Source organism: Ovis canadensis, chromosome 26, assembly GCF_042477335.2.
Source record: "Ovis canadensis isolate MfBH-ARS-UI-01 breed Bighorn chromosome 26, ARS-UI_OviCan_v2, whole genome shotgun sequence".
NCBI lineage: Eukaryota > Metazoa > Chordata > Mammalia > Artiodactyla > Bovidae > Ovis > Ovis canadensis.
The window spans coordinates 53,830,181-53,842,374 of record NC_091270.1 but is presented as its reverse complement, the minus strand read 5'-3'; the positions used below and the strand labels follow the sequence as shown (position 1 = coordinate 53,842,374).

The 12,194-nt window shown below is 51.0% G+C and overlaps 1 protein-coding gene across 10 annotated transcripts in view; it reads left to right on the top strand.

Moving 5' to 3' along the window:
- The window catches only part of SH2D4A (SH2 domain containing 4A), a 63,753-nt gene extending 59,432 nt beyond the window's left edge, over positions 1–4,321 (top strand). For all 10 annotated transcript variants that reach the window (XM_069572772.1, XM_069572769.1, XM_069572776.1 and 7 more), the window contains 2 exons: positions 1,982–2,202; positions 3,069–4,321. In XM_069572772.1, coding sequence (XP_069428873.1) covers positions 1,982–2,202; positions 3,069–3,161 — 314 coding nt within the window. In that variant the 3' untranslated portion in view covers positions 3,162–4,321. The remainder of the gene's footprint in view (positions 1–1,981; positions 2,203–3,068) is intronic.
- Positions 4,322–12,194: the final 7,873 nt, after the last annotated feature.

Below are 12,194 nucleotides of genomic sequence, written 5' to 3'. Positions count from 1 at the left end.
ATTCTCAATTAACTTTACTAACTTTAGTCTTGTCAGACTAAAGAGCTGTGATAATCCATTGCCTTCTCACCAGGAGGCCTTTGGGTTTCTCTCTAATCGTAATACCGAGTGTCAGCATGGAAGAGGCAGGAGGTTCCATCTGCTGACGCAGGAAACGTTGCCCTCTGGCCAGAGCTCAGAGCAGCTCACCATCCTACCAGCACGTGTCTGCACACTTCCTCTCTGTCTTATCACGTCGTGGGCTCACCTGAGGAATTACAGATGAGGAGGAGCAAGCAGGGGAACCGGGAGCATGGGTCAGACCTGAGCAATCAGTGTGGACTAATTGGGGAAGGCTGGTCTTGAATTCCTGTGAATTCATGAGGCATCCAAACTATGTGTGTGTAGCATAACACGTGTGTGTGTGTGTGTTTGAAGAATGGCATCCTTTTGAGCATCTGTGAAGACACAGATAGTACGCATATACACACGTGGGGCTTCCCTGGTGGCTCAGCTGGTAAAGGATCCGCCTGCAATGCAGGAGACCTCAGTTCAACTTCTGGGTCGGGAAGATCTGCTGGAGAAGAGATAGGCTACCCACTCCAGTACTCTTGGGCTTCCCTGGTGGCTCAGACAGTAAAGAATCCACCCTCAAGGCAGGAATCTGAGTTCGATCGCTGGGTTGGGAAGATCCCCTGGAGGAGGGCATGGCAACCCACTCCGGGGTTCTTGCCTGGAGAATCCCATGAGCAGAGGAGCCTGCGGGCCACAGTCCATGGTGTCGCAAAGAGTCGGACATGACTGAGCGACTAAGTACAGCACATATACACATGTGTGTGCCCATGCCTGCATCTCTTGCGTCATTCTGTTAAATGAAGCCTCATTTAGGAGTAGTCACAGCAAAGGACACTGTCACTAGCTCGCTGACCCCTGACCAGGGTGCCCGCCTTCGGCACTGTCAGCCTTTGGCACTGGATCACTGTCTATAGTGAGGCTGTTCTGTGAGCAGTGGGAGGTTTGGCAGCATCCCTGCCTCCATGCACTGGAGAAGACTAGAGCCACCCCCACCCCCCAGCCCCGGTGTCTGAGACGTTTCCAGACATCGCTCCAGTGAGAACTCCCACTGCAGATCTTGTAGGATCATCCCCAGGCCCCAGGGTCCCCATCAGTCAACTTGGGAGAGCTCACCCTCCCAGGATGACCGTCAACGGTCCTACCCCTCAGAAGCCACATGACGCCCATGCTTGTCACTGGGTGGAAACGTGTTCTGAGGGGCGAGCGTTCCATTCGTACTGCATACGTGGCAAGTCGCTTCAGTGGGGCCCAACTCTTTGTGACGCTATAGACTGTAGCCCGCCTGGCTCCTCTTTCCATGGGGATTCTCCAGGCAAGAATATTGGAGCGGGTTGCCATGCCCTCCTTCAGGGAATCTTCCCCACCCAGGGATCAAACCCAGGTTTCTTACGCTTCCTGCATTGGCAGACGGGTTCTTTACCTCTAGCACCACCCTGGGAAGCCCTCCATTTGTATTACTCATTTGCTTATGGAACCTACCCCATCCCAGAGAAGGCAATGGCACCCGACTCCAGTACTCTTGCTTGGACAATCCCATGGATGGAGGAGCCTGGAAGGCTGCAGTCCATGGAGTCACTGAGGGTCGGACACGACTGAGCGATTTCACTTTCACTTTTCACTTTCATGCGTTGGAGAAGGAAATGGCAACCCACTCCAGTGTTCTTGCCTGGAGAATCCCAGGGGACCGGGGAGCCTGGTGGGCTGCCGTCTATGGGGTTGCACAGAGTCAGACACGACTGAAGTGACTTGGCAGCAACCCCATCCCAGGTACCAAATACCAGATGACGAACCACAGTACTGCTCCAAGGAAACCCAGTGTGGACTTAGGGCTGCTCAGGTTCTTACTGGCTTTATCCACACGGCTGTGTTTAGCAGAGGGAAGCTTTGGAAATGATGTGGCTGAAACCCCTGCCCTTCTTTCCCACAGGGATCCTCACCGTGAACAGAGCGAACGAGCTTCTGAGCACCTGCGTGCCGGGCAGCTTTCTGATCCGGGTCAACGAGAAGGTCAAGGGCTACGCCCTGTCCTACCAGTCTGAGGACGGCTGCAAGCACTTCCTCATAGATGCTTCCTTGGACTCATACAGCTTCCTGGGCGTGGACCAGCTGCAGCACGCCAGCCTGGCCGAGCTGGTGGAGTACCACAAGGTGCGGCCCCGTGCACACGTAGCACGCTCGGTGACGGGTGTCCTGCAGCTGCTCTGACAGTGAAAGGCGGTTCCACGGAAGACAGCTGAGACGAGCAGGGGAGATCAGCCCCCCGCTTCTGTAACTCCTCCCGATAATAGTGCTCGTGCTCAATTGTGTCCGACTCTCTGTGACACCACGGACTGTAGCCTGCCGGGCTCCTCTGTCCATGGGGATTCTCCGGGCAAGAATACTGGAGTGGGTTGACATTTCTTCTTCCAGGGGATCTTCCCGACCCAGGGAGCAAACCCACATCTCCTCCACCTCCTGCATTAGCAGGTGAATTCTTTTAACCGCTGAGCCATGTGGGTAACCTTCCCGATAACAAGAATTGTTAATTGCAACTCCTTTATCACTGAACCTGGTCCCTCCTCATCAGGGAGAACCCACTGGGGCAGAGAATGCACGAGATGATGCAAAATCTGTGCACTCCGATCACATCTGAGAACACTTTTTTTTTAACGTATAGTTGATTTACAGTGTTGTGCTAATTACTGCTGTACAGCAGAGTAATTCCGTTATATATGTACACACACATTCCTTTTAAAAATACATTCTTTTCCATATGAAAACACCCTTAAGTGAGAGCACAAGTCCGGGAAGGAGGGAGACCACAGGGCAGCTTGTGGACAAGAAGTCTGTCTTTCGGGGTTGCGTAAGCCAAGAAAGCTTAGTGTAAAGCGAGGGGAGACCAGAAGCTGTGTGCTCCAGCAAGGCAGGAAGGGCTTCTTACGAAAGTGTCCTGTAAAATAAGACGTGGGAGCCTGGGCTGAGGCCTCTGCTGCTCTTGGGGGGCTGCAGCCTGACCTGTACTGTCTTCCTCACAGGAGGAGCCCATCACCTCCCTGGGGAAGGAGCTCCTTCTGTACCCCTGCGGTCAGCAGCAAGAGCCGCCCGACTACCTGGAGCTGTTTGAGTGACAGCCCTGCAGCCAGCAGACCCCACGGCTGTGGACACACGTGAGAAGCCACGGCGAGCCGACCCCGAGCAAGTGAAAGGACCCTTGAGGTTCCATAAAGATCTCTGCACGCATGCTAGAGTTTCACGCCAAGAGGGAATCACCTCCTCCAGCAATAAAGGGGGATGAGCCCGCAATTCCGCAGCTCCTAACACGAAGGCCACAATACTAACGATGTGTGAAACAAACCGAGAAACTGGTACCTGGTAGGAATCAAGCACAAGCGAAATCGCTTCGGTTGTGTCCGATTCTTTGCGACCCCATGGACTGTAGCCCGCCAGGCTCCTCTGTCCATGGGGATTCTCCAGGCGAGAATACTGGAGTGGGTTGCCATGCCCTCCTCCAGGGGATCTTCCTGACCCAGGGATCAAACCCGCATCGCTTACATCTTCGGCATCAGCAAGCGTGTTCTTTACCACTAGCGCCACCTGGGAAGCTGGTTGGAATAAAGGGACACCTCAAAACCAGACTCTCCCGCGGCCTCACGGGAAGGTCTCAGGCTCCTGTGCAGGTGAGGTTCAGGTGACATTGGGGGCTGAGCCGACTGCCCTCACCCACCTCACTTACTGGGCGTGTGGCAGCCAGGGTGAGGGACACACAGGGAGAACGGTTTGAATGAGGAGTTTGAAGGTGTCGGAAGAGGGGCTTCACGGAAATACCCTGGGCGAGGGCAGGAGGCGAGGGACCGAGAGTGAGGTCGTTTCCCGGCTCTGGGGGAGCAGGCAGGGCTCTAGCCAGGACCACAGAGAAGGAAGGGGGAAGCCCCGCGCGTGACTGGTGTTGGCAGACAGAGCAGGGCATTTGGGGGAGCGCCCTGGACACTGTGTCCTGGGATGAGACTGCCCCCGCCCGCACCTGAACCTGACCTTATTTGAAAACAGGGTCTCTGGGGCTGAGGTCAGACCAGATGAGGGTGGGCCCAAGGCCGACAGCTGGCGTTCTGACAAGGAGAGGGGGCTCTGGAAGCAGAGGCACACGAGGCAGAGTCGCGAGTGAGGAGCTGCAAACCCGGGGACGGGCCCGCAGGGCGGCTGGAGGCCCCCTTCCCAGGGCCCTGGGGACACCTCAGCTTCAGACTGCTAGCCTCCAGGACTACTATGCAATAAATGTCCTTTTTCATAAGCCGCTGAGTTTATGGTAATTTATTACGGGAGAGCCCCAGGAAACGAATACAGACATTTACGTTGTCCCGGACGCTGACATGCACTGTATACCCGTGGTCACTGTTCAGCCTGCCCGCCTCCTAACGAGGGGAGAGCGGGAGATAACCGCCCCTGGCAAGTCTGGCAGGTGCACTGGGTCAGGCATCTCCTGCCCCACTGAGCCCACCCCAGCCCCCAGCGGCTCCTGGAGGAGCCCCAGCGAGGTCGTCCCGGGAGAGGGGGCCCTGACTGGTGCTCCGGGCCTGACTCCTGTGGCAGCTGTTCTGTTCTCCTAAAGGAAGCGTAGGGCTGTAGCGGTCTGTCTGAGGGTGCTGGTTGTGCAAAACACACCCTGACTGGTAGAGAATAGTCAGAGAAGGGGGTGGGGCCCATGCATGTGTGTGAGTATGCATGGGTGTGTATGTGCTTTAAATGAGAAAGTTTTTAAACAGATTATTGTTAAGTGTTGCTTAAAATGTCCCACGTGGTTTCTGTTGTCTGAGAGATCGTGTCTCTCGGCTTTCACGTCTAATAGTAGTTTGGCAGTCGTGACATCACAGAACTGCAGAGACACACAAAGGCTGGGGGTCAGAAACTCCTGTTCCCATCTCTTCCCACAGTTAGCTGTACGACCTTGGACAGGTCCCTCTACCTCTCTGAACCTCAGTTTTTCACTTCTAACAAAACAAGGTGGGATAACCAGATCATTATTTATTTTCCCAGCTCTGAAATCTCAGAGTTCTGAAATGAATAGAAAAATATCCTATAGTCACTAGTAGTTACGAAGACAGATAAGATGTTGGCATCACCCTCTGCTGACAGTTATTTTGGAGGAAGTAAGGAAGTCATATCCAGACACCACTACACTGAGTGACATCCCATTACACACACATACATGTACCCCACCCTCTTCTCACCCCACCATCCCGCTGGAGGAAGACTTGGAAAGTAGAAGATGAATGAGTGAGTGAACCTGCCATCAGCAGGGGAGCAGATCTGAGTTCACAATCTTACCCTGTTGGTTACTGATACTCAGAACAAGAAACCGACCTGTGTTTGATGATCCGATGGCCAAGAGTAACACTTGATATTCTAAGCGGGAACGTTTTACATAATTCAGCCACTGTTTACAACTCGGTGGGGTTGGAGAAGCCTGAATTCTCATCCCAGCTCTGCAGTTAGACTCCGTCTCCCAGTGTCTGAGCCTGGTTGTGCCTGAAGGCCAGGATGTCCACGCCGGCCTGGTCTCGCCCTCCTGCGGCCTCGGTCCAGCCAGCACCCACACCTGCCTGCCAAGGCTTCCTGGTCTGGGAGCCTCCCCATACCCTGCAACCACCCACCTCGGAGGGACCATGCCAAATACCGCTCCCTGACGCATCACTCAGCCCTCCCCCGGGAGATCCTGGGTCTCCTGCCACCCCAGACCCTCCACTGCCGCTCTCCCTGCCCCTCCCCCTGCCAGCCCCGGCACCCTCAGCAAACTGCCAGCAGGCCGAGGAGGGTGCACCAGAGTCTATGCCCATCAGCCTCGCCAGGAGGCCAAGCGACATGAAGTAAGTGTCAGTAGGCGCAAACCTCACCAGGAAGAGGAAAACACAGGGACAGAAGAATCCAGAGAAGGGAGACAAAGTGAAACCAGGGCCCAGGCAGGTCACTCAGGAGCATTTGTAGCCCCAACTGCCCTTCTGAGCTAACGCGTTGGAATTAACCATCCTGTTAGTACAGGGTCATGGCTGCTGTGGCATCAAGTCTGTTTTTAGATTAAAAATAACTTTTGTCTATTTTTTTGCAATTGCAGCCTCTGCAGAGACAGCTTCCTTCATGCACACGCATCCTAACACAGGTTACAGCCTCACACACACGCACCCAGGGCTCCTGCACCTGGTGCACAGAGAGGACACGCAGTGATGTACAGGGGGTGCTCAGAGGCATCTCCAAGGGGCCTCTTTGCTTTCATTTTGTCAAGAACGTGGTAAATGTTTTCCTTCCAGACTGCACTGCACAAGGCTTTTGTTTCAGAACCTAGTTCAGTCCAGTTCAGTCACTCAGTCGTGTCCAATTCTTTGCGACCCCGTGGACCGCAGCATGCCAGGGCTAAGTTTTCTACAATTGTATCTTTAAACACTTCCGTTTGAGCTGCGTGTCCCCAACCTGAGGAGGAGCAGTGCATCCCGCTTTAGTCGTCCATCCCTTGCTTCCACAGTTATAATCTCCTCCTCACTGTTTGCCCCTCTCTAGCCCCTTCCTTGCATTTTAGGAGAACTGCCCACTCTTTCCCTTCCACTCACAGACTGCACTCTCTGCAGTGTGAATCCTGCTCCTGGGCGGCCTTTAGCATGGATGTTAGTACTTCCGTTTCCACCCCACTGGCTCTGCTTCTTCACCCCCGCTCAGGGAGCTTGAGACACCCTGCTGCTGCCCCAGACTGAGAGCCACCAGGAGGCCTCAATGGTAAAGCTGCCCTCTTGTTTGTGGGTGGTGAAAACACATTACTTGGTAACGAGGCAGCCTGATACAGCAGAAAGCCCAGCAGGTCTGGGTTTGGATCCCGGCTACTTTAACCAGCAGTGTGGAATCTTCAGCTTCATGTCTGAAACAGGAGTTTCTAAAGTCACACTGGGGGTTCTGAGGTTTAGAAAAGAAATGTGTAAAGTGCGTGGACCATGTATAATGTGTGAAGTCCTCCACAAATGGCAGTCATCCGGTGGGTCCTGCATCCAGAATCCACCTCCCCTTTTATCAGCTCAGCTCAATCAGCGGGCTGTGTACCCTAATGGCCCATTTGCTAGTTTCTGGGATGAATTGAGGGGGAAAGGGAATCTTAAGAAGGATCTGATGAGGAATCACAGAATGTACCAGCCAGCTGACTTGCAGAGAAACGGCTTGATTAGTTTGGGTTTGAAAGGGAATTCTCTGCTGCCTCATTTTTGACATCCCCCAAGTGAGCAATCACCTAGCCTTTACCCCAGAGCTGGCCCTTGACAAGCGGATTCAGCTGTAATATAGTTTGAAATCAGGCAGTGTATGCCTCCAGCTTTGTTCCTCGGTTTCAAGATTGCTTTGGCTATTTGGTGTTTTTTGTTTGTTTGGATTGTTGGTTCTATCTTTTGAAAAATACCATTGGAATTTTGATAGGGATTGCACTGACTCTGTAGATTGCCTTGGGTAATATGGACATGTTAGCAACATTAATTCTTCAATCCATGGACACAGACTGTATTTACATTTATTTATGTCTTCTTCAACCTCTTTCATTAATGTCTTATAGTTTCCAATATACAGTTGTTTCACGTCCTTGGTTAAATTTATGCCTAGGTGTTTTACTCTTTTTGATACAATTGTAAATAGGATTGTTTTCTTAATTTCTCTGATAGTTTCTTCAACTGACTTCTGTGTGTTGACTTTGCACCCTGTGACTTTACTAAATTCATTTATTCTAACAGTTATTTTGGTGGAATATCTAGGGTTTATATAGAGTGCTATGTCATCTGAAAATGGCAGTTTTGCTTTTTCCTTTCCAATTTGGGTTCCTTTTCTTTCTTTTCTTTGCCTTATTAAGACTTCCAATACTATGCTGTATAAAAGTGGCAAAAGTAGGCATCATTGTCTTTTTCCTGATCTCAGAGGAAACGCTTTCAGCTTTTCATCATTGAGTATGATATTAGCTGTGGGCTTATTATATACGGCCTTTATTATATTGAGGTATAGTCCCTCTATATCCACTTTGCCAATAGTTTTTATCATAAATGGGATGTTGAATTTTGTCAGATGCTTTTTTTTTTTTTTTACAGCTATTGAGTTGACTATATTTTGTTAATATGGTGTATCACTTTGAATGATTTGCCGATACTGAAGCATCCTTGCATCCCTGGAATAAGTTCCATTTGGTCACAGTGTACCATCTTTTTAATGGACTGTTGGATTTGATTTACTAATATTTTGTTGAGGATTTTTGCATCTAACGTTCATCAGGCACACTGGCCTATGTGTGTGTGTGTGTGTTCAGTTGCTTCAGTCGTGTCTGACTCTTTGTGACTCTATAGACTGTAGCCCACCAGACTCCTCTGTCCATGGGATTCTCCGGGCAAGAATACTGGAGTGGGTTGCCATGCCCTCCTCCAGGGCATCTTCCTGACCCAGGGATTGAACACACCTCCTGCTTTGCAGGCAGACTCTTTATCACTGGGGAAACCATATTGACCTGTAACTGTTTTTCTGTGGCACTTTTGTCTCGTGTTGGTATCAGGGTAATGCTGACCTTGTAAAACGTGTTTGGAAGAGCTCCCCCTTCTTCTGTTTTTTCAAAATTCAAAAAGGATTGATATTAATTCTCATTTGGCTATTTGGTAGAATTCACCAGTGAATCCATTTGGCCCTGGATTTTTGTTTGTTGGGAGGTTTTGATTACTGACTCATCTCTTTGTTAAGCATCCTGTTCAAATGTTCTGCTTCATCATGAATCGGTAGGTTATATGTTTCTAGGAATGTTTTTATTTCTTCTAGATTGCCCAGTTTGTTGGCACATAATTACTCACAGTAGTCTCATGTGATCCTCTGTATTTTAACCTATCAGTTGTAATTTCTCCTCTTTCATTTCTGATTTTATCTGAGTCCTCTCTTCTTCCTGGAGAGGCTAGCTACTGGTGTGTCTATTTTGTTGATTTTTCCATAAGCCAGCTCTTAACGTGATTGACCTTTTCTATTGCCTTTTTCTTTCCTTTTGGTCTCTATTTCATTTATTTCCATTCTGATCTTTGTTATTTCCTTCCTTCTACTAACCTTCAACTTCATCCTTCTTTTTCTAGTTCCTTGAGGTGTAAAGTGTGGTTGCTATTTTGAGGCTTTTCTTGTTTCTTGAGGTGGGCATTTATCGCTATGAACTTCTTTCTTTGAACCGCCTTTACTGCATCCCATAAATTTTAGTATATTACACCTCTGCTTTTGTCTCAAAGTATTTTTTAAATCTCTCTTGATTTCTTCTTTGGCCCAGCAGTTGTTCAGTACTATACTGCTTAATCACCACCTATTTGTGATTTTTCATTTCTCTTCATTTAATTGATTTCTAGCTTCATACTTTTGTCATCAGAAAAGATCCGTGATATGATTTCAACCCTCGTAAATTTATCAAGAAACAGGTTTAGTGGGGTTTGCCTTTAATTTCCATTTATTCTTCTCATTCTTTTCAAATGAGGTTAGCCATCCCAGCCGGAGAGGTGAGGTCAGCTGTCGAAGATCCGTAGACCCTGGAGCTGGAGGTGGTTTAGGCAGGGGGTCAGTCGCTAGGTTAGAGGCTGTGGGATTCATGACGGAGGCAGGGAGGTGCTGGCTGCGCTGTACTCAGCTGGCTTCAAGCCAATGTGTCTGACCCTCAGGTAGGTGAGGAGTGAGCCCAGTTCATCCAGCGTCCCCGCCCCCACTCGGGTTCTGCCTGCGTGCAGCACCTGCAGGACACCTGCACAGCCAACCTCCAGTTAAAAAGGCACCCGGTGCATCTTAGGCAGAGGTCATGAAGGTGGCCCGGCCCTCTCTGAACCTCTGGGTGACGACAGAGGCTAAGACAGCCCGAGGCATCACAGCATCATGTCATCTCCCCAGCCCCTCCCCTCGGAAGAGTGGCAAGGCAGACACAGCTGGGGCACAGGGCTGGCTACTCCAGAGGGCGTGTGCAGAGGATCAGGAATGCCGAGATGTTTGAAGGCACCTCAGCTGACTGAGAGAAAATTTTCTGTGTTGAGAAAACCACTGCCCAAACCCCCCAACCAACTGGCATAGGCCTGAGCTTTTGGCAGCAACAGCAAAGCACCAAATCCTGCCAGGAGAAACAGCTTTGCATTCAAGTATAAAGCTAATCAAAATAAGGACCACACATATGACGCATCCTGCCAGCTATTTAATGAGTGTTGGGTGTAAAACACACCCCCTCTTTTAAGAACCGCCCAAGGGCTTCCCAGGTGGCGCTAGTGGTAAAGACTCCACCTGCCAATGCAGAGACAGACCTGGGTTCGATCCCTGCATCAGGAAGATCCCCTGGAGGAGGAGATGGCAACCCACCCTGGTATTCTTGCCTGGAGAATCCCAGGGACACAGGAGCCTGGCTGGCTACAGTCCATGGGGTCACAGAGAATCAGACACGACTGAAGCAACTTAGCACGCAAGGGCACTCTCTCCAATCAGCCATCCTCAGAAACAATGTCAAATCTTTTCCAAAAAGCAAGAATTCCCTCCTTCCCTCCCCTCCCCTCCAACTCAAGGCCAGCTTTAACACCTTGGGGGCCTACTGGACAACCAGTTTCTGAGGCCTCCAACCCATCTAGTGATGGCCCAGAGCTGGAGGGGTCAGTGGCCACCTGCTCAGTGTCCCTGGGCCACCAGAGACCAGTCTCCAACCACTGCCAGGGGAATCCTCAGGTGGGGCTGGAGGCCAGGAGCTGGTCCTGGGAGGAAACATGAGGCCACTCTCTGGCAGGGCCTCCAAGTTAGCTCTCGGCCAATTCTGAGCCTCCGTTTTCTGTACCTGGAAAACGGAAGTAATGAAACGAGCTGCTTTAGACAGCTGTCCTTTAGACAGGTGCCCAGCTATGCTTCTAAAACCTCTATGCCTCTGCTGAGGGGGTCACCAATTCCAAATTACTGAGCACAGAATTTTAGGAAGAAACTATTCGTTGTATTTTACACTCCTAGTAACCCATCTTCGGATAGACTGAAATGGTTTTCAGAATGACAAAAATAAAGGACACTGCACGTGTGATGGTCTCACGACGTCCCCTGTGAGACCCACTGTCTGCTTACACCCAAAAGGGTGGGGTGCGCTGGGAAGAACAGCAGACACAGTTGGAATGTGGAGCTGGTATCGGACATGAAAGCCTGCTACGTGTGCGAGTGTGAAAGTTGCTCAGTCGTGTCCCACACTTTTCAACCTCAAGGACTGTAGCCCATCAGGCTCCTCCGTCCATGGGATTCTCCAGGCAAGAACACTGGAGTGGCATGCCATTTCATGACGTGTCCTAATTCCCCAGGCAGTCCTGTGATAGAAGTGTGATTTCATCCATGACCCTGAATGAGGAAACTGGGGTGGAGACTGTCAGCTTTAAGATCATACGGGCTGGAAGTGAAAGGCCTGAATTTGAGCCCAGGTGCGTGGCTGGGGTACTAACTGGGCACTAGCTGCCATGCCGAACTGAAACAGCAAGCATGACGCATCCTACCTAATCAGCCTGCACAAAAGCAGCTCCCGTGAAGACTAGCAGAGGGCCGTCCCTGGCTGCCAACGTGTCTTTAGCTTACGAGGAGAAGAGGGAGGGGGTGTGTTAGCGATGGCTCTCACGAGGATGGTTCACACATGGCTGATGCACGGGACCCCAGGTTTTACCAGGGACCCTGCTCCAGCAAGGGGACCAAGGTCAGTTCCTGAGAAATTTACATAGAGTCAGGACAGGGGGAGGGGGCAAGGAGGCAGCGTTGGAAGGGACCCCAGACGAGCCCAAGCCTCAGGGCTTCCCTGGCACCATTCTTCCTCCTTAGAAGCCACTGGTCATCACTGCCAGCCTCTGCTGTCTAAGGCTGAGTGCTGACTTCCTGACCATCGTGCTCCAGTGGGGGCATTAACAACCCTGCTTTTATAAATAAGTGTCTTGGGCAGGGAGCTGAGGAAGGTCCTGCTACGACTTAATGTGCCCACAAGATTCCCAGGTTGAAGCCCTGATGAGATGGTATTTGGAGGTGGAGCCTCTGGGAGGTGCTAGGTCATGAGGGTGGAGCCTCCCAACGGGATTAGTGTCCTTTTAAGAACAGGAAGGGAAGCCAGCCCTCTGTCTGCCCTTGAACACATGAAGACACATGAAAGTCCTCACCGG